The 23458-nt window shown below is 47.0% G+C and overlaps 1 protein-coding gene across 1 annotated transcript in view; it reads right to left on the bottom strand.

Annotated features, from left to right (window-relative positions):
* Positions 1 to 23458, bottom strand: part of LOC311239439 (cadherin-18-like) — a gene marked incomplete at both ends in the record, with an annotated part of 794617 nt that overhangs the window by 397698 nt on the left and 373461 nt on the right. Inside the window, 1 exon segment of the mRNA XM_084327744.1 lies at positions 199 to 386. Within this exon segment, the coding sequence (XP_084183870.1) occupies positions 199 to 386 (188 nt within the window).

The raw sequence follows: 23458 nt of genomic DNA on the forward strand, positions 1-23458 counted from the left end.
TACGGTGGGCACTCGAGGCAAGTGGCCAATCACAGCGCTTGTCGTGTAAAGTAGACTTGATTTCACTCAAAACTTGAAATAAAAATAGAAAAATTCAAAGGATACATACCGATACTTTCTTTTTCAAAGATATATTTTTATCAAAAATCCTTTAACCATTGTGTTAGTCACAAACCATCAATGATCTCTGCTCTGTACCTGTTTAAGAGATATGATTCCCTCCCGGTGGTCCACATCCATGGTGATAGAGAACATGGCGGCCGCGTCAGCGTTGGTGATGGTGTAGGCTATCTCGGCATTAGCCCCTTCATCTTCATCGCTCGCTCTGACCCGACCCACCGCCTTCCCCACGGGAGCCGACTCCGGGACGTACAGCTGATAGCTCTCTACAAGATAAGCAGTGGTGATTTTCAGAGATTAATTAATTAATTAATTAATTAATTCAGAGATTCCACTTAACCCTTATGTGGTGTTAGGGTCTCCAGCGACCCGTTTCAAGGTTATAATATGTAATAACTACCATCTAGTTGATTTAATTAGAACAAGGCTTTATGATATCCTCCACAACACATATAAGCACAGGTTTCACCATTTAGAAAATTCTGAAGGTATCTGCAGAAAAAAAGGTACGGCTGTGATGTTAGGGTCATTCTTGACCCGGCAAGGTAAAACTATACTATAAAAATACTAAATATAAATAGATAAAATAATAATAAATATACTAAAGTTTTTTTCAGAAGTTATATTCTAATATTGTTCTATTACAGTCAGAAAACATTATTATCTATGGGTTTCACATTTAGTATATTATGATTAAACAACCTCATTTTCATCTTAAAAATAAGGGACATGATGTGTCTCGGGGGCCATAAAATCAAATTACAATGGGATTATATGGTTATGAATGCATATAATGTTAGTTAGGATGTAGTATTAACTATATTGAGTGATACTCCTTTCTTTTTAGTGGTCAGGACTGAGTTAGAGCTAACAACGGTCAGTGGTGCCAATTCCTAACACAACATGATTTAATTAGTGTACTGTGAAGAGTGACAGGAGAGAAAGAGAGAGAGAGAGAGAGAGAGAGAGAGAGAGAGAGAGAGAGAGAGAGAGAGAGAGAGAGAGAGAGAGAGAGAGAGAGAGAGAGAGAGAGGAGAGAGAGAGAGAGAGAGAGAGAGAGAGGACAAACACACACAGTACCACCGGGCCCCCTGCATGGTGGGTGATTTCTTCATACAGAGTTCACACATCCTACAAGCAAATCAAACACTGTACCTCGGGTCCCTGGCTCACTTCAGGTTAGTGTGTTTCAAAGTGTGGGCCGGGACCCACAGGTGGGTCTTTGGAAGATTAAAATGGGTCCCCAACTTCCTCACTGGAAGTATGGGATGAAGTCAGAGCCCTCTCAAGTCCATTGAAAGATATAATACATGTTGAATCTAAAAGTAGCATGAATCTTGACCAAATCAGAAAATGTGGTTGACAGTTGAATGAAAGGTTTTTGTATTTCAATCTGTGGAGTGGAACTGTGAAACAATCTGAATGTGGAGCTAAAGCAACAACTAAACATGGACCGGTTTAAAAAGAGTTAAAATTACATGATTTTCACCAGTTACAGGGATGAAGGGCTTTGAAAAGGATTCAATGTCCCCGGTGGCTGTCAAACTAAATTAATGTGTGTAAAACTGTTTTTTGGTGAAGTGCACCTTTAACAATGGTGGGGAAAAGCAGTTTTTCCTGTCAAGTCAAGTCAAGAGTTTTATTTGTCACGGCATACAAGTATACAATGAAATGCGGGGGGTCTTGCCCGCAACGATGTGCATAATACAATAGTAATATATAATAAGAATCCAATAGAATGACACTGTGCAATAAAACAAGTAAACAATGTAGGGCATATCGGTATATGTACATGAGTTATTTACAAAGCATGGTAGGACATGCTAGGTCCTGTGGTAGTGCAACACACTGTTAGCTACGGATGAGGCACTGGGTCTTTATGTACACTGTTATACATGCTATATTATACAATCTCCAGTTATACATGCTATTCTTAAAGTGACCTTTCCTTTTGTAAAGTGGCCATAAGTGTGAGCGTGTGCAGCATGAGTGTGTGTGTACTCATGTTAAAGTGGCTGCTAGTGTGTGAGCGCGTACAGTGTGTGTGTTGTGTGTGTGCTCATGTGTGCCCGTGTGTAGAGAGTTCAGTGTTCAAGGCTCTGATGGCCTGGGGGAAGAAGCTGAGCCAAAGTCTCTCTGTCCTAGTTGCTGGTGTTCGCAGGCGTTTGCCTGATCGCAGCAGCATGAACAGGCTGTTGTTGGGGTGGTGAGGGTCTTTCATTATTCTGCAGGCTCTGGATTTGCACCTATGGTTGTATAGGACCTGCAGGAGTGGTAGTGCAATACCCGTGGTACGCTCGGCTGAGCGCACCACTCTCTGTAGGGCCTTCTTGTCCTGTGCCGTGCTGTTTCCATACCAGGCAGTGATGTTTCCAGTCAAGATGCTCTCTACAGCTCCGGAGTAGAAGGACTGGAGTATCTTCCCAGATACTCTGAACTTCCTTAACTGTCTCAGGTGGTAGAGGCGCTGCTTTGCCTTTTTTACGACTGTGTCTATGTGTGTTGTCCATGTCAGATCCTCTGAGATGTGGACCCCCACCCTTCCTGCAGATTCACATTAAGTTGTACAGTATAGTACAGCAACGCAGGTAGGTTTACAATCAACTTTTTAGGTGAATGTAATGATGAGTTATTGTTACTAGTGACATGGATCGTTGCCAAGATGCCATTGTAAATGACAATTGTTATACTGTTTAATCTATCTATCTTACTAACAGTGGTGATATTAGCCATGTTACCATGCTAGCTACAGTACATTACAGCCTCTATCTGAATTATGTGTGTATCTATCTTCATTGGAATGGTCTTATTCTTCAAGATCAACCCCAGGGTATGATTTAATTTGGTGTTATGTGATATCTCCATATTCTGGCTGTTGAAAAATGTAAAGTTTTAGAATTATCCGGAAGTGATCCATATTTCACGCTGATCCATGTTTAATGACATGACAGTGCCTTTGCCTGCTGGGCACTGGGATCTTGACACTACTTTAAACAAAATGCTCCACAGACAATGAACAGAGAAAGGAGAGAAGAGATGGGTCTCGAGGCGGGATTGGCAAATTGACAGAGACTTTGAGTTTCTAATGTCTTGGGAGTTCCAGAGCTCTAGGAAGGGGACACGTTGTGGACACCCCTCTACACTCCCTGTATCACCCTCTCACTCCAGGCCATGGGAAAACGAGTTTACCGTATATCTCTCTCAGAGGAAGAAAGACAGATGTTTGTGATATCATTTATGGCACTTTGACTCCCCCATCCATTGTTTGCTTAACAGTGCATTTCTGTTGTGATCCACTTGTCCAAGGTGAAGTGCTTTTATAAGCCAAATCCATATCCCACTGGCATACAGGGTATTCTTTTTTTTATTTTTTGTGTGTGTATTTATGTGTCTGAGTGCTCACGTGAATTTGCGCATACATTTGTGTTCATGTGTCCTTGAATAATAAATAATACATAATAAATGAAATAATAAATCAGATGCATATTAAAACAAGCTTGATGCGTTGATATTTTGTACTATAACATTTTGCGACGTGTTTGCTGTTTTTATTAGCATAATCCTCTGTTTGGGTAGGCCGGCAGCTGTAAAGGTGAAACATAGTGCATTCGCGTGCATGTGAATAATTCAGATATTCAAAATCCATGTTGAAACTATTTGAATCCTGTGTACATGTGATTTGATCTGCGGATCAAAGTCTGTGTGTGTGTGTCCATGAATAATTCAGGCACCAGGCCGTCAGGGTACATGTTCCTCTCTGGCCCCCTACAGAGGTCCCCTACACAGTGCAACTTATAGCAGGAGTGCTGATGAAAAAATACTGCCTTTTAAGTCAGGATCCATGTTACGTAACTTCATTGCCAAAGAACAACAACATTTGGCTCATTACGTAGAAAGCGGTTCGGGCCACAGGGATACGTTTAAGTCGCCTTCCTTGTAGAACCCTTGTTTTTTTTGGGAAGAGGGTGAGGTTCATTCCACATCAGTCTCGTCCCCTAGATTTCTTTTTTAAATATATAAAATTACAATAAAACGGTCAAAAAGAGAATATTGTGAATCTCCCGCTCCTCACCCTCAAAGCTGTGTCTCAGAAGAATCGTTTTTACAAATGGAATACGACTTTTTCCCCGCCGAACCACATCTGTTGTTAGATGCGATTAAGTCAAGAATTCTGTGTTTGTCAATGTCAACGAGGAGAGAGAACAGTGGAGAAAGTAAAACCTATGGTCAGAATAATCACTCTTTATATCAAGTATTCTCTCAATAATCACTCTTTATATAAAGTATTATCTCAATAATCACTCTTCATATAAAATATTCTCTCATTAGGCTAACTTACTAATTAAACAATTCAACATTTTTCGGGGGTCCCCCTAGAACCCCATCAAGGTTCCCTGTAGATCCCTGGACCATCTCTATCAGGTAGCCTATATGAGTTTCCCAGCAGGAAGTACCACTTGAATGCTCCCCATGTCAGGTATCCAAGTCAAACTGCCCAAGTTGTGACGTAATCGCCTTAACCAACTGCTGAATGGTTAATTTATTTTAGTCAGTAACAAAAAAAACGAAATAGTAAAACAAACCTGTGTTTGTCTGTGACTGGTCAACTAAATGAAATAAGCAGCCAGAACCAAATCAGATGCTATTGAAACAATGTTATCTTTGACCAGTCGGTCAAATGTTTCATTCATAACACATTGTTTCATAACTGAGCTGAAATATTGATAGATAAAATAACCAGCCAGGACCAAATCAGAGCTCCCTGACCTTCCATGTTTGTTTTTATTTCCCAACAAAAAGAACATGAACGTGCAGAGGTCAGATATCCAAGAACGCAAGTCAAAGAAACATGTAAATCAAACATGTTCTATGACAGGCTAAACACCAAAGACCATCTATTTAAATCAACAACTATTCATGTATCTAAATTGTGTCTCCTGATTGAACTGCCGACCAACACAATTTTTCAGACAGATTGATTTGGACTTTCCATATACAGTAAACCCAGATTGGCCATCTGGAACGGTTCAGTCCAGATTTAGGCTCAGTCCAGATTTAGGCTCAGTACAGATTTAGACTCAGTCCAGATTTAGGCTCAGTACAGATTTAGACTCAGTCCAGATTTAGGCCGGCCCGCACTGCGACTCGCAGGACATGCTTTATTCACAAATAGTTGCAGAAGCAGAATGTTGCAATCCGCTCCTCTGGTCTACAACACAATATCAATGTTCCTCCAAATCGTTAGTTCAACACACTTTAGGGAGCAAACTAAATGCCAGGATCGATGACTCTCCCAGTTAGGCACTGCTCTAAGAAATTCCTCTGTCTCATGTGGGAAATCATACATCTATCAACTAACAAAAAAAATCATCATGCTCATACTGTACCATAGTATGGTGCAAAACATCAGCAAGTAGCTGAACTAGTAAAAAACAAGACAATTATTTCCATGGGGATTTGTTGATTAAATTGGTGTGTGGTGCTAAAGAAAATAACAGAGTGTGTCAAATTGTATAGTTTAAAGGAACACGCCATGTCTCCATTTCCATTTACCAGATTGTGAAAGTACAGAATGTATGCTTTCGAATGATGTGTCATACATTGAAATCTGAGAATGTTTGAAGATGATGTGCTAATTTAAATCTTGTAAAACAGTATTTATTCTAGAACATTGAAGCTGAGAAATAGCCTCTCAAAGGCAGGCCAGATTTGAACATATCTGCCAGTTTGGGCTGGGGGCGTGAACAATACCCCACAGCCACTCCTCTCACCTGCATAGAATTAACATAATTAAGTGTTGTCACAGTAAATGCTGTCATGACTGTGAAAATAGCTGTTAAACAAGCTTAAAATAAAATGAAATAGAATATAATATTTCTAGAGTCTTTATTGTCATTATACAGACAACATTATACAGCTCAACAGTGCACAATTAATAAACATCAATGAATACAAATTTAATTAGGAAGATAAAATGGGAAATTAGCTTATCGTCTTCTCCAGAAAGAGACAAGAAGATATATACTAGTTTCCTCTCTGTGCGTTCAGTAGAAAGCTATCTGGCTGCATGTTAGCCTATAGCTTAGTACAATGAATGAAAGCAGACATGGCCGGTTAGCCTTCGAGTCGGGAGATGTGTTAGTTGGACAATGTCTAGGCTAACCGGTACTGTCCCCTTCCATTCATTGTGTCTAGCTAGTAATATTGGCGTGTTCCGATGAAGCTCATTGCCTTCAATCTGTGTGCTCCATTGTTGGTTGGCACGTGTGTAACTTCTCCTTGCATGGTCTGCTCTGGGTGGGTGCCCTGCGTCGGCACAGTCTGGATGTCAAGTGTAGATTGAACTGGTCTTACACAAAGTACCATGCCGCTCAGCCGCCACTGTGGGCTAGAGTCGCTAAGTGTGAGTGACTGACTGAAGGAATAAGGGAATGAATGAACAAGTGAGTGAGTTAGTGACCTTGCTGAGTCCACTCCACAGATGTCTGTTGTAGTTCTCTTCAATAGTTTGTTTACATATCGAACATCTAGCAGTGCTCTTGCTGGAATTTGTTGTAAAATTCGTGTAAGCAAAGTGCACGATTCTGGGCATCTCTTTAGGGATCTTAAGTACTGAACATGAGGGTATCGACGTTTAATCCGCATGCAGGTGCACGCAATTAAATAATGTTTCATTTCTGGACTTGAGTACTACAACACTGGCCAAGTCTCATTTACATTCATTGCAGTATTTAATCATGCATTTGTAAAGTACTGAAGAACTGGATTAATGACTGCACTGGATTCTACTGCACGATTTGTGTGAGAGTCTGTAAACGGATGCTTATATATAGTTTTGCTGTTTGTTAAAATTGTCCCCCGTTATCTTCAATTAATCAAGTAGGCCTATGGCTGCCGTCTTTGGATTCTCCGTTCAGAAAAAAAAATAAAGGTATTTTATTCAAGGCAACATGGGATGAGTCATTTATATTCAAATGATAATTTTTGGGGCAAAGTGTTCCTTCAAGAACCACAGTTGAAGAATGTAAGCAGGGACGGGTGGTTGAATAATGTATTCATCGTGCACAGAAGAAGAAAAAAATAACTGAACTGACAGGTGGTTTGTTGTGTGCCTGCACTACAGGTTATTTTATGTTTAGGTTTATATTTGGTTGTCTGGTTGTACTGTATTGATTTGTGGGCATGCAATGTTATGGGTTTTATACTATAAGCACTGTAAAGTGTATGACATCTATTATCACTTTTTAGCCGTGTTCGGAGCTCGTCGTGATGGAAGAAGAAGTAAAAAATACTTTACTCAAGTTTTATTATGTGTCATGATTGATGTTTTCAGTTCAATTTAGCACCATCTTGAGCAAGGGCTCTTAAATCTTTGCCAACCCAAGACTCAAATGAGAGCCCTGGGACCCTTGCAGGTTCAATAAAGCACAATGTACTACTAGTACCTTGTCATTGAGGAGCCACCAGAGACAGTCTCACAACATATTTTGGGTCCAGACATTTTACTACTATTCTTCTGCAGGCCTACAATGACGACGGCGATGATGATGATGATGATGATGATGATGATGATGATGATGATGATGATGATGATGATGATGATGATGATGATGATGATGATGATGATGATGATGATGATGAGGGACAATACAAGTATATCCAAATCAATTTAAAAGTGCAGATTTCGTTTTGGAATGAGGTCTGTAACTGAGGGGTTACAAAACCCTGACTGTATTAAAGATTGTGATAGATTAAACCACTGCTAGGTATGTACTTTAATTACTGGCCAGACAGTACATCGAATAGATATGGTGGACACTCATAATAACACGGCATTGACAAAGAAATAGTATTTGAGGGTATTTTATTATTATGCAACATTAGGTTACAGAATGAGAATTAGGGTTGCGCTTGTATGGCGAAGAATATGCATAAAGTCAGTCAGTAGCATGAGTCACTGGGAATAGAATGATTCCTACGATGGGTACTAGGCTGACGCCACCTGGCGTATAATAGCAATTATAGAAGGCAACGCTGGTACCGCCTGGAGACACTGGGTTCCTCTCAGAGTTGTAAGGTCTAGAGGATAGAGGAATGTTCGGATACTCAGTCTGATTCAATGAAGAATAAGGGGGTTCACGTACAGAAGCCAGTCCTTGTAAATCCAACGATCAGCAACAAAAGCAATAACTGTAATCCAATGCTCGATAGCAAACTATGATAGCCAGCCAGCCTCGGTCCATGAGGCCAGCCCGAATGTAAATCCTCACGAGGTTAAATCCCAAACGACAGTGGGAATTAACGATGCTCTTCTCCGGATAACACGTTCCACAATCAATATAATCCAACCAGTAATGGTTCTGCAATCGCCGCCGCTGGTTCTCCTGTGCACATGTCCAGCAGGTTCTCCGACTAGGCCTCCTCGTGTGCTGGTACTAAGGTATTTAGTCCACGCGCACTGGCTAAGGTCCACGGTGGTGTAGTGGTTAACACTGTCGCCTCACAGCAAGAAGGTCCAGGGTTCGAATCCCGCTTGGGGACCAGGTTTCCATGATGCCAGTTACCCAGGTGGGGTATCTCCCAGGCCTTTCTGTGTGGAGTTTGCATGTTCTCCCCGTGCTCGCAAGGGTTTCCCCCCCGATAAGATAAACCCAATGGAAAAACATGCACAACAACAAGATCGCTAACGCTGTGGCGTCCTTGACGAAGACGGACAGGAGCACTTGGATTGGTCCCCTGGCGCGGCTCACGTTGCGCCTGTCTGCTCCCGGCTGCCCTTGGGGGGGAAGGACGACGGGATGGGTTAATCGCAGATACGAATTGCATGCATGCATCGCATGTGTGCCAATTGATGACCTCGGAGCAGGTCCTAAATTATTACTAGCTAACACGAACGAACCGCTGGGTAATGCTACACACGAACGAACTGTGGTTGGCACGATATACAATAAATGAACGACTATTTACTTCACATTAAATTAGGTCGAACTTGACGTTACTGCATTAAACTCTGACACTTTACTATTCAATTCGCACGTGGTTCTCAACGCTCTGTTAGACGCACTGCTGTTCACTTCACTGTTACCGAGCACACACTTTAGACGAACTGCTGCTGTGCGCACCTGCGCCGTATATATACTTAAGTGATTATCTAGTCCCAAACCTCAGTTCTTGTCTGGAATCAATACGCTGTCTCCGGGCATGTTACGACATGCCTGGGCTTGTCTTTGAACCTGACTTTGGGGGCTTGCGGGCTGGCGCCTACGGGCGATATCCAATAAGGAGAGCGAATATTACTATGGTTCGAACGCAGGTTTAAAGGGATATACCGTGTATATATAAATAATATACAATGTATATAAAACAATAAATGTAGATTCTCAGCTTTAATCTGGCTCTTCACAACAGCCGCCTCCTAATTAGTCCGCACCTAATTAGTTAAGGGAGACAGATTAATAGTCCAGTTAACTGCTCAATATCTGTTGTGAGGAGTAGGGCAATCTACAAAGTCAGTGGGTCATGGTCGTCATCAGGGGAGTCAAGGAGCTTCGGCAACTCTATCAGCCTCGCCACGGGTCGGGTGTAAGTCCGCCCTTGGACAATAACTTCTGCCGCTCTGACCTTCCCGTCGGCACCAGTGATCACTTTGCTTACGCGGCCGGCCGGCCACATAGCTCGGGGTAGTGACTGGTCTATGATCATAACGACTGTGTCCACTTGTAAGTTGTCTCTGTCCTTTACCCACTTCTGACGGGTTTGGAGGGACGGTAGGTAGTGGAGGAGGAAACTGTTCCAAAACTGGTCAGCCAATACTTGACTGTACCTCCACATTCTTCGGCCGTTCGCTTCTTCAGGTCTGTACACCGCCTGTGGAAGGGCAGGGTCCAGCCGCACCATCAAGAGAGTGTTTGGGGTGACTGGGTCGACGTCTGCTACATCACTTGAGACGTACCCGAGGGGCTTTGAGTTCAATACGCCCTCGATCTCCGTGAGGACTGTCGTGAGGACTTCTTCCGCCATGGTCTGGGCCCCAAGCACGGCGTACAGAGCTGTCTTTATGGAACGGACTTCTCTTTCCCAGGTTCCCCCGAAGTGAGGGGCGTTCGGGGGGTTAAACTGGAATTTGACCTGATAGGGAGCGAGGTGGGTCTTAAGTTCTGGGCCCATGGCCTGGAAGCTCTCTCTCAGTTCTCTTTCTCCACCTTTGAAGTTTGTCCCTTGATCAGACAACAACGCAGACGGTTTTCCTTTTCTTGATATAAATCTCCGGAAGGACATGAGGAATGAATCCGTACTCATGGTCTGAAGGAGTTCTATATGTACTGCTCGGGTGGTCATGCACTTGTATACAATGCCCCACCTCTTCTCTGTCCCTCTTCCTTTCTTAACGTAGAGCGGGCCGAAGCAGTCCACGCCCATGGAGTGAAAAGGCTTCTCGCCGAGTCGGAGGCGGCAGGGAGGCAGGTCGGCCATCATGGGTATACTGGGCTGTGCTCGCCACTTGCGACAGTCTAGACAGGTCCGCTGGAAGCGACGTACTGCTTCTCTTCCTTGCAGTATCCAGTAACGACGTCGGATCTCAGCGAAGACTCTCTCTGCCCTAGCGTGGTGCACATCCTCGTCGTATTTCTTTATGATAAGCTCAGTGACCTTGTGTCGACTCTTGAGGACGATAGGATACTTGACGTCATCCGTTAAGTCCGGGGCCCGTCTCAGACGACCACCCACCCTGATGAGGCCATGGGTGTCGAGCTCGGGGGCCAAGTGGAACAGTCGGCTGTCTGAAGGGATTGGCTTTGTTCCCTGCAGGCAGTCTAGCTCATCTGGAAATGAGTCTCTTTGGGCTCGCTGTAGCAGAAGGAGTTCTGCCTCTGCATAGTTCGATGCGTTAATGTCTGTAGTGGGGGGAACTTCAGGGTGGTGCCACAAGAATGTTTTTATCTGCGCACTCTCAAAGGTTAGGCAGTCGTCTATGTTAGGGTCAGTGGGGGCTGGGATGTGCGTCAGCCCGCAGAACATAGATTTCTTGATCTCTGCCTCCTCTTGACTAGCCTCCCGTGGGGTGGGGGTAGGCCACTCCTCCTCCGGGAGCTTGAGGAACTCAGGACCGTCACTGTAAATATTGGGACGTGTGAGGTCATCTAGGGACATCCCCCATGTGATGACATCGGCTGGGTTCTGTTTGGTGTCAACGTACCTCCAGCACGCTGATCCTACCAGGTCTTGAATCTCGGTGACTCTGACTCCCACGAAGACCTTGTATCTACAAGAATCGGACTGGATCCATGTGAGTACGGTCATGGAGTCTGACCACAAGATTGTTCTTTGCACCGTTATGGTGAGTTCACGTTGTATCAACGTGGCGAGTTGCGCGCCTACCAGAGCTGCGCAGAGCTCTAGACGCGGGATCGATTGTTGCTTGCGGGGGGCTATTCTTGAGCGAGCCAGGATGAAAGCTGTGTGTACTTCTCCTCCCTCCTCTCGGGCTCGCAAGTAAGCCACCGAACCGTAGGCTACTTCCGAGGCGTCACTGAAGACGTGCAGTTCCATCTGGCACGTCTCCAGCCGCACTGTTGGTGGGAAGTAGCTCCGGCGAATGTTCACATTTTGGAGCGAGCTGAGTTCGCTCTCCCACTCTCTCCAGGTGGAAGCTAGGTGGTCGGGTGTGGGGTCGTCCCAGCCCTGTTCCTTGTCCCACAGTTCTCGCACAAGCATCTTCGCCCGAGTGGTGTAAGGTAGGATACACCCCAGCGGGTCGTATTGGCTTGCAAGTGTTCTGTATACGCTCCGTCTAGTGGTCGGTAGAGGGGTCGACCTTCCCTGCTCCGGGGTCAGGGGTGTGTGCTTGTAATGGAGCGAGTCTGTTTTGAAGCGCCAGACGAGGCCCAATGTCATTTCCTGTGCTTCACCTGGGGTGGTCACCATCCAGGTCTCGCTGCTTGCTGCCTTTGTCTCTGGGGAGAGGCTGCGAAGTACTTGAGGGTCACTGCTGGCCCACTGCCTAAGATCGAAGCCGCCTTTGATCAGTGAGGCGCGGAGGTTAAGCAGGAGGGCTTCGGCTTCTTCTGGCGTCGAGACGCTTTGTAGACAGTTGTCCACGTAGAAACTCCTCTCTACGCTTTATCTGACCTCCTCGTCAGCTTCAGGGTCTTCTGTCACGTGTTTTTGTAGTGCGAAAGTAGCACAGCATGGGCTGCATGTGGTGCCGATGGGGAGGACCTCCCATTGGTAGATGGAGGGTTGCTCATCGTTGATCCTCTCTCTCCATAGGAACCGCAGCAGGGGCTTGTCCTCCTCCACCAGTCGCACCTGCAGGAACATCCCTTTGATGTCGCCGCTGATGGCCACCTTGTCTTGGCGGAAACGTAGTAGTACGCCGAGGAGGGAGGGGCCGAGTGTCGGGCCGGGCAAGAGTAATTTATTCAGGTTCTGTAGTCCGATCTGGTAGCTGCAGTTGAATACAATGCGGTTCTTGCCGTTGTGGTGGACCTTGTGGTGGGGCACGTACCAGGATTCAGTCGTCTGGTCGGCCTCTTGATTGTCAATTTTCTTGATATGTCCCGCTGTGATCAGTTTGTCGATCTCAGCGCGGTACACAGTGGCTTGAGTGGGGTCCTTGGCTAGACGCCGCTCGGTGTTCAGTAGATAGCGTTCTGTCGCTTCTTTTGAGGCGTGGAGGATGGGCATCCCCTCTCGCCTCAAGAGTGGAGTTGCGTATCTCATCACTCCGTCGACCTCGACCCTCTTTGTCTTCTGCTCGAGGAGAGCTATGGCATAAGTGTCTTCCTTTGAACGAACTAGTTTCTTTTCGTTCTTAAAGGGCATCGCGTCTAATGTCCATAGTCTCTCGACGTGCTGCAAGAGGGTGGTGTCGTCTTCGTTTATCCTCGTGTAGAGGCAGCGAGTGGCTGTCGGTCGGTTGGAAGACCCGGAGAGGGGGCCTTGTAGTGTCCAACCCAGGCGGGTCTTGACCGCTGCTGGACAGCCTCTGGGCCCGATGTGGACCTGGTCCGTTGGGACGATGAGGTGTGCGTGGTCGGATCCTATGAGCAGGGTCGGGGTGGCGCCGTCGATGGGCGGTATAGGTAGTTGACGTAGGTGCACGTATTTCTCCGTCAGCTGTGTGATGGGGTAGGTATACCGTGACAGACCTATGTCGTGGCTGGTGAAGGCGTTAGTGATGCTATACCGCTTCTCGGGCTGCTCGACCGCTGCTATCGTGAAGGAGACGTTTTCACCCTTTATGGTCTTTAGGTCTCTTCTAATGGTACGGATTGTCATTGTTTCTTCGGTACCCCGCAGACCCAACTGGGCTACGGCGGAAGCGAGGAGGAGAGTCTTTTCTGACCCATCATCTAGGACGGCGTAAGTGTCCATGACCTTGTCCTCGTAGCTTAGGAGCACTCGGACCACCTTCAAGAGCACTCGGGAGCTCCCGCTCTTCGCAGGGTCTATATACATGACATTTACTCTCGAGCTGCTTTGGGGTACGGGTCTCCTCTTGTTGCTGTCGTGCAGGACCTCCAAGTGGGCGCCGTCGCACTTGCTGCATCTTTTCTTTAGGCGGCACTCGGCTGCCATATGGCTGCGTGCGCAGCGGAAGCAGCGGCGGTTGGCTTTGATCCACTGACTCACCTCGTCAGCGGTCAGCTTCTTGAAGGTGTCACATTGAGACAGCCAATGTTCATTTTCACAGTACTGGCATGCAATCTTCCACTTTCCCTTCACGTGGGGGGTGTAGTGGTTCTTGTGCTGCGGCACTGACTCGGCCTGGTGCATAACTGTCACTGACCGGCGGTTGTCATTGAACCTCCGCGGTCCATCTCTAGGGCTAGAGCCACTCCACACGAATGTGTCCAGTCGTAGACTGCTGACCTCCCTGGCGAGGAAATCAGCCAGGTCTAGGAGGGATGGTTCTGGGCCGTTGGGGTCACGGTGGTCTTTCTGCCGCCGAAAACGCTCTTGACGGGCTGGAGGGAGCTTCTCCAGTATTCGCTCCACGTTAGAATTTGCATACAGTTCATATCTCCCCTTCTCCTTTTGGGACCCCAGCATCCTCACGAGGGATTGTACCTTGATAGAGAGGTCATCCAGTGCTCTATTGTCTTTGGCTGGGGGGAGGCGGTCGATATCTCGTATTTCTTGGATCACGTAATCCCATATGCGTCCATAGCGCGCGTCGAGGGCCACCAGAGCCGCTGAGTATATGCCAGCGCTATGTTATGCGCTCTGGGCACCTTGAGATGCTTGAGGAGGATGGCATATTTATAAGACTCGTCGTGGACATCGGACATTATAGTCTCTAAACACATACGTAATTCTGTGTACTGTGCTCTGTCCTCGCGCGTAAAGTCTGGGAACGTCGGTGTGCCAAGGTAAGACGCCATGGATGGCTGGGACACCGATGAGCGTAGGGGGAGAGGCCTCCTGGGCGAGTCTCCCCGTACGGGTGGTCGTGGGTTAGTACTGGGTGGGTACCAGAGGCCGGGCCCCCAGGTGCTGTTCCTCGGTGCTGACTGTACATCAAACTCGCCCTTGAGTTGGGTCGGGGGTTTGTAGCGCAGTGACTCGGGGCTGAGGTCGGGGCTGTACTGGGCCTCCTGGTCCAAAGTAGGTTCGTGCTGGTGGGCTTGATATCCCTCCTCTTCCTCCGCTAGGTCTTGGAGTCTTCTAGTTAGTCTCTCGGCGACGTAGGCCGGTTCTTCCCGTTGGCTGGGTCCCGTATGGACCGGTCGGGGAGGGGGCTCGGAGACGTAGGCAGGTTCTTCCTGTTGGCCGGGTCCCGTGTAGCTTTGTCGGGTAGGGGAAGGTGCCCTAGACCCGTGTCGTGATGATCTCCGGGAGCTCCGTGTGGAGAGAGGGGGGGTCGCCCTGGCGATCAATTGTTCTATCATCTGCGCCTGTAGCCGGTCGCGCTCCGCTTCGCGCTGTGCATTGGCGTGTTCTCGCTGGATGTTCTCTTCCGTCTGGAGGCGCCTCTCCTCCAGTCTGATGCGTTCGTGCTCACTCCGATGTTGCGCCTGGAGGCGCTCTCGTTCCGCTGCAGAGTGTTCGCGCTCGCTAAGTTGTTGCGCCTGGAGGCGCTCTCGTTCCGCTGCAGAGTGTTCGTGCTCACTAAGGGCTTGTGCTTGGAGTTGCGCGTGGAGGCGCTCTCGTTCCGCTGCAGAGTGTTCGCGCTCACTAAGAGTCTGTGCTTGAAGACGGTCGCGCTCACCCTGGATTCGGTCTCTTTCGGTTGAAGCTGTCAGCGTGGCGATCAAGGCTTGCGCTAGTCTCTGGTCAGCCTCGCTGGGGGATGACACTGATGGAGGTGATCGGGCGCTGACAGGGCTTGGTGGAGACCTGTTCTCTTGGCGCGCTCCGAGGTCTATCTCTTGAGCGCGGTACTCTTCTCTTGGTTGCGCGCCGAGGTCTGTCACGGGTACGCGCTCTTGGGTTGGTTGTGCGCCGGGGTCTATCCCGGGGGCGCTTTCTTTATCCTGGGGCGCTCCGGGGTCTATCCCGGTGGCGCTGTCTTGAGGTATAGTCACGTCATGTCCCGCTTGGTCCCCCCGTGAGCTAAGTCAGTTTCGTTTGAACCCACTGGGGTCTCTACTGGAAGGGCCGACAAGTCGATAGGATTGGGCATGCTTAAACTATCCGTTTTATCCGTATTTAACGTCTGTTTAGATAAGCTAGGGGGTAAAACGAAAGCGTATTCCTCCAGGTATGGAGGTGGCTGACGTTTGCGCCTCGGGCGCTCTAACTTGGGAGAGCCGTCTGGAGAGTGTCCACCGCTGGCCATATCAATATTAATATGATATTAAAGATTACTGATACCCTCCGGCTCGAAGGACCAATTGTAACTGAGGGGTTACAAAACCCTGACTGTATTAAAGATTGTGATAGATTAAACCACTGCTAGGTATGTACTTTAATTACTGGCCAGACAGTACATCGAATAGATATGGTGGACACTCATAATAACACGGCATTGACAAAGAAATAGTATTTGAGGGTATTTTATTATTATGCAACATTAGGTTACAGAATGAGAATTAGGGTCGCGCTTGTATGGCAAAGAATATGCATAAAGTCAGTCAGTAGCATGAGTCACTGGGAATAGAATGATTCCTACGATGGGTACTAGGCTGACGCCACCTGGCGTATAATAGCAATTATAGAAGGCAGCGCTGGTACCGCCTGGAGACACTGGGTTCCTCTCAGAGTTGTAAGGTCTAGAGGATAGAGGAATGTTCGGATACTCAGTCTGATTCAATGAAGAATAAGGAGGTTCACGTACAGAAGCCAGTCCTTGTAAATCCAACGATCAGCAACAAAAGCAATAACTGTAATCCAATGCTCGATAGCAAACGATGATAGCCAGCCAGCCTCGGTCCATGAGGCCAGCCCGAATGTAAATCCTCACGAGGTTAAATCCCAAACGACAGTGGGAATTAACGATGCGCTTCTCCGGGTAACACGTTCCACAATCAATATAATCCAACCAGTAATGGTTCTGCAATCGCCGCCGCTGGTTCTCCTGTGCACATGTCCAGCAGGTTCTCTGACTAGGCCTCCTCGTGTGCTGGTACTAAGGTATTTAGTCCACGCGCACTGGCTAAGGTCCACTAGCTAACACGAACGAACCGCTGGGTAATGCTACACACGAACAAACTGTGGTTGGCACGATATACAATAAATGAACGACTATTTACTTCACATTAAATTAGGTCGAACTTGACGTTACTGCATTAAACTCTGACACTTTACTATTCAATTTGCACGTGGTTCTCAACACTCTGTTAGACGCACTGCTGTTCACTTCACTGTTACCGAGCACACACTTTAGACGAACTGCTGCTGTGCGCACCTGCGCCGTATATATATACTTAAGTGATTATCTAGTCCCAAACCTCAGTTCTTGTCTGGAATCAATACGCTGTCTCCGGGCATGTTACAACATGCCTGGGCTTGTCTTTGAACCTGACTTTGGGGGCGTTATCCAATAAGGAGAGCGAATATTACTATGGTTCGAACGCAGGTTTAAAGGGATATACCGTGTATATATAAATAATATACAATGTATATAAAACAATAAATGTAGATTCTCAGCTTTAATCTGGCCCTTCACAACAAGGTCCGTGTAGACTCATCCACGTACAATTAAGAGCAACAAATGTAATGGTAGAGTCTACACACTATCATCACTGACATGAGTGAGGACTGTGTATACTCAACTATTAAATAACATGCTTATCCCATCTGATTGTATGTGATAGCTTATACCTGTACATGGTCCTCATTTCAAACAATCTAAAATTGTGTGTACCCTTACATAGGTCAAAATACCCTTACAGAAGTATCATGGTCTTTCCATAATTCTTTGTCACTAACACACTTGGCATCACATTTTAAAGTGCAAAATGTTGTACCATGGTGATATGACTTCTACCATGCACATTCTTTATACAATGGCTGGCTGGTACAATGGAAAAACTCAAATGACCATCAAATGACCATCAAACATTTTTTGTAAGGGTAATGTCCCAGTTCAGACAACAATGGGTCTCATTCTCCAACGGACTTACGACAAAAAGGGCTTTCTCTTAGGGCCATTTGAGACATTTTCAGGCAAGACATGAATATAGACAATATATTATAATATAATAGTAATTATATATGTTTTATTGGGACGGTTGGTGAATCCCAAAATCGTCCCGAAAAGGTCTCAAATGGCCCAAAGAGAAAGCCCTTTTTGTCGTAAGCCCTTGGTGAATGATGTTTGGAACATGTTGTCTGCTAAACCAGGGAGAAAGACACCAGTCGTGATGTCATACAAGATGTACAGCCCGAAGCAGCTCCACTGGAAATTATCGAGTAACTAGACTTTGAAGACATAGAATGTTTGCATCAGCTTTTACTGTACATTAGAACAAGCTTTATTTAACAGTGTGAACAACCCTGGTGCATAAAATTAACCAAATCCCCAGACAATCACTGAGGTAAAGTCACTCAATCTGTATCAGTTCATTACAGCCGTTTGTGAAGCGTGAGAGGATATTGAAAACCTGTGCATGCGTCTGTCTGTCTGTCTGTCTGTCTGTCTGTCTGTCTGTCTGTCTGTCTGTCTGTCTGTCTGTCTGTCTGTCTGTCTGTCTGTCTGTCTGTCTGTCTGTCTGTCTGTCTGTCTGTCTGTCTGTTTGTATGTCTGTCTGTCTGTCTGTCTGTCTGTCTGTCTGTCTGTAACTACGATAACTGGTGTATTCCTCATTACATTTATCTCAAATTTGATGGATATAGGTTGACAGTCACCCAAGGACAAGTGATCAAAGGTTGATGGCACAGATCAAATGTCGATGGCACAGATCAAAGGTGGGATGGCACAGATCAAAGGTGGGATGGCACAGATCAAAGGTGTGGTGGCACAACTCAATCCAAGGTCGAATGCACAACTCAATCACAGGTCGATGGCTCAAATCAATCAAAGTTTGATGGCATGGATCAATCAAAGGTCAATGGCACGGATCAATCAAAGTTTGAATGCACAGATTACGTAATCAAAGGTCGATGGCACAGATCAAAGTCAAAGTTTTAGCCATTGCTTACATAGTGCTGAGGACCAAGATGGCAAATATATTTCTGACTGAGGGAAGCTGGAGGTGGGGACGTGAGTTAGGTCGACTGAGGAATGCTGGAGGTGGGGACGTGAGTTAGGTCAACTGAGGGATGCTGGAGGTGGGGACGTGAGCTAGGTCGACTGAGGGATGCTGGAGGTGGGGACGTGAGCTAGGTCGACTGAGGGAAGCTGGAGGTGGCGATGTGAGCTAGGTGGACTGAGGGATGCTGGAGGTGGGGACGTGAGCTAGGTCGACACAAGGTCTTATGTCGGGTTGCCCAATATTATAATGAGTCTCCTCAGTATACTTGTTTGGTATTCTCCTAAAGATTCATGACCAGAAAGCAGGTCTACAGTTCAACGTGCTGTGGTGTGGGTGTTGCATCTGTCCGAGTGCCGTTTTGCTGGTACGTAGTTCTAAATGGAGCTGAACATCTGGGTGACATTACAGTTAAGAAGGCAGTACAAAATCTTCAAATGTTCATCTCGAAGGGATAGCAGTGAATCTTCACTAACATGACATTAGTACAAATTTCGAATTCTAAATACTCAATTCAAATAAAGAGTGTTCCTCTATCCCTTTCAGGTGTGCACACGTGAGAACGGAACATTCTAATGTATGATGTCAGCTATGTAGGTTTAGAATTCAAGTTAAATAGTTAAATCTATTTGTATAAAGTGGTATTTTGTGCATAATATATTTATATATATATATATATTTATTTGTATATAAAATACTGAAGATTTGCCTACCCCTGGAATCTTCGCAGGATGTTCTGACGGCGCTCGTATGGGTTCTGCGACTCTGCAGCGGGATGCATTTTGATGCATCTCAGCGTCGAGTCTGTAGTCTCCTCCTTTGTTGGCAGCAGACAGAGGGACAGCGTGTGAGGTGTAGCTATCGAGCTACCTCACACAAGGTAGGACTTGTGCCACTAGGCATTATCGCTGGTGTTAGTAAATGCTGCTTGTTGTTTTGTAGACAACTTGTATATCGGCGCCAGGGGCAGGATGTTTGGGTAAACGTCCCTCTGAGGTGGACGTTTCCCAGGCTGTCCTGGAGCGCGCTGCTAATACTAAATACTATAATGCTGGGTCACTGTTCTACTGTTCCCCGCTGTGGGATGTCACTAGGCATGACAATGCTGGCGTTTGTGATGTGCTCGAGTTGTCCCGGGAGACAACCGAGTTGTGTATTGGCGCAAGCGGCGGGATATCTGGGTAAACGCTGTTGTCTCCCTGCTGCGGGAATGTCTGTCTACACTACAGTCTTCCCTCCTCTCAACCATTCATGCTGACGGTCAATCGGTGTCTACTGGGGGAGTATTGCGGGGGGGCTTTGTTTACCTTTTCATGGGTAAATGGGCTGAGGTCTAGGGCTGGTGTGCTGTTTGTGAATATTATGAATGAATGCGGGACTGGTTCTCTCTGGTCCGCATCCCCTTAACGTTGTGTGCATGGGCTAGCCCATTCTACAGTATATTCGTGGTGTTAGTTAATTTATTCATTAACCCCTTCATGGTGCACACCACAGTGGAGGCTGGTGCTCCGTTTTAGCATCAGTCCTTTGCTTTTGACATGTTGAAACAGTGCCCCGCCCGGCCGACACCATGAGGTGGGTCGGCCCGGCGAGTGGCTGGTGGGCTGCTAAAGCCTGTACCGCCACGGTATGGAATTGGCAGCGATTAGTAACTGTGTTCGAATTGCTGTTTTTTCTATCAAAAATGGTGTCTGGTGGCGGCGCCTTGAGGGCCAGCCGACGTTGACACATCGCGCGAGATTGTTGACGTTATTAGCTTTGACCTAGCCGCAAGCTATAACCGCTCAGGGCTCTGCTCTCCGCAGAGGATCTTGGTCTTCCGCTGGAGCGCGGGCAGTATTTGTCCTAGGCCCCACACCGCCTCACGCCGCGCAGCCAGAGGTGAGAGCACGGCCTCGTCAGCGGCTATGGCGAGGCCCTCGACAGGTGGCCATGTTTTCCCCCGCCAGAGGTATCCTGGGCGTTGAATCAACAGGTGTCCACAAGGCCGACAGTCTTGGCGGCCGAGGGATCGGCCATGTTGGATGAGCTCGGCTTGGAATATACAAGCCGTCGCCGTCCTGCCACGAGCAGCCCGCTCTCCGATCACTCCCTCCCCCAACATCAGCGGAAAAGGGGCTCTGATTTGTTTCCTTTGGCTGCGGGCCGCGAGCCTTCGTTGAAGCGCATGCGGCCCCACGTTTCGCTTCTCATGGGGACAGGGGCTGACACCCAGTTGATGGCTGAGCCTGGGTCTGTCCGTGAGAATGTTGTGCTGTCAAGCGGCTCCCACACCATAAGCTGTGTTTGGTTGAGCCTGGTGTTACGTCTGTCAACTACAAGTGTTGTCAGCAGGGGGGCTCGAAACCTTTTTGAGGCACACAGTGCGGGATTCCCCGACCTCGCCTTCGCCAGGCCGGGTATCATGTTGGTGCCTCCCACTCCTGAAAGATTGGCAGTGGTCTCGCAGGCGCGCGTGATTTGGGTGGTAGTAATATCACTGCAGGGCTACGGTGTGTAGGAACCCATGGGGGCCTCACACCTTGCATGTACGGCTGCAGAACAACTCCTCAGCATGTTCTGGAGGGGTGTTCAGTGGGGGAGCTTTTGTCACCTAGACTGATGTCAGCTTCCCCCGTATCAATCCGGCCCTTTCTGTCGGGGTCCCCCCTTGGGTGCGATTGCCTCATGGGTAGTGTCAGGGTCAGATGACCCGACACGGAACGCTCTGCTCGCACGGGTCCAGGGTTGGCTACGCACAGCAGGTGGGACCGGGCTGCCTATCTACAGTTCCTAGCGGACTTGCGCCACATGGCGGCGGGTGCGTTGGGAGTGTCATCACATATGGCTACAGCAGTACCATATGTCGAGGTGGATGGAGAGAACGCTGAGGCGGGGACTTGTATTTACACAACCCCACCCGTTTTCGGGTTTGGTACAGACCCTATTGTCAGGGTCACCAGCAGTGACAGCTCTGGGCCCTGTTTCTTGTACCTGGATAACTGAGTTAGCCGGATAACTTTAGCTGGATAACTGGGTTAGCCGGACTTTCCGATTTCATGTACCTGGATTTTCCAAATCACCATGACAACATATCCAAAAGTTTGAGCCTGGTCGAAAGCAGAGTTCAAGTTCAAGTTAGCCTGAACTATCGCCACGCCCCCGCAAAGAAGTGACAGCCCGTTTCCTGAAACTATTCCCACAGTCTACGATCTGCATTATAGATTATACCATTCTGAATTACGTTTTTGTGCTCCATTCTTCCAGAGGGGGCTTTTGAAATGTAAAATAGACCCAAAATGCTGATATTAAATTCACTTTGTCCTAAATAATGCACGTTATATATACCGTGGCGACGGTGGCGCTCGCTCGTGCGACGTACACATGATGTGGTTATTTTAATTGTAACTGGGATTAAGATGTCTGATGAGATGCGCTGTTTGACGGATTTGAGAAATTGAATGAGCCGTTGACGTCACATGAATGAATGAGGATAAAGAAATAAAACTTCATTCAAAATAAGGGATATTCTAAACACGGGTCTCTCGTTCATTAATGTATAAACAATGAATCTATCCCATCTGGCACAGTGGCCCAGCGGTAGTGCTCAAGTCTGCCAACCTAGCGATCCGGGTTCAAATCCCGGTGTTTCCAATATGATTTTTTTTAATATAATATTAATGATTATACGCCAAAGTAGCCTGGTTTTAAGTTAAAATATTATAAATCTACATGCATTGAGGATGTCATTCTTTATATAGCTCTCAACGTGCACCAAATTGAATTATTCCTATATTGCAAAAAGAAGGACCCCGGTCTTGAACCCGGGTCGTCCGTGTGGAAGTCAAAAGAACAACCCGTTGGACCACATTGGAGATAAGTTAAGCATTGACTATACATCAATCAATGGGCAAGAAAGCCGTCTCGTAATTCTGTATAACAGTTAACTAGTTATTTTCGCTAGCAAGATCTCATTTGATTATTCAATCCAGCAGGCAAGTTTAAAGAAATATAATCTGATTGATTGAGGTAATGAGGGACTTAGAATTAGCCTATAGATAACGCATTTAACTTGTCGGCGAGGCGATTGAGCCTATTGCAATCTGTCAATAAAGTCTTAAATCAATTAATCAATCAATGCCGTTGAGAATCAGGGTCTCTGCCATCGATACGTGCTGGCTTTCCACCTAAAACGGGAGCGCGCATCTAGCCTGACTTGAGCCTGACTCTCAAGTCTGGCTTGAGTTAACGAGACTGAATCCTCCTTTGTGAAACAGGAAAATCCCGGCTTTGAACATCGGGTTAACTGAAGCTGGATAATGGACATGTTGATCGACTTAGTTGAACCACGTACATGAAACAGGGCCCTGGTCAACGAGATCCAATCTCTGTGGACGAAGCAAGCCATCGTCGTGGCGTTTTCCTCCCGGTGTTCTCTGGTGCCTGAGAAATCGGGAGGGGGGGTGTCAGACCCATGCTGGACCTGTCCCATGGGAAGGTTCAGCATTTTTTGGATCGTCTCCTACCTGTTGAACACTGTCAGGTGGGGGTCTGGTTCTCCATAGACCTGTAGGATGCGTATTCGCATCCCCGATCTTCCGTCCTAGGGCTTACCTACGCTTCCTTTACAGGGTTAGCGTATGAGTACCAGAGGCTGCCGTTCGGTTTTTCTCTGGCTCCCCGCATCTTCACCAAGTGAAGATGAACGAAGATGACACCTG

This window comes from Notolepis coatsorum (assembly GCF_963971535.1).
Source record: "Notolepis coatsorum genome assembly, chromosome: 13".
Taxonomy (NCBI): domain Eukaryota; kingdom Metazoa; phylum Chordata; class Actinopteri; order Aulopiformes; family Paralepididae; genus Notolepis; species Notolepis coatsorum.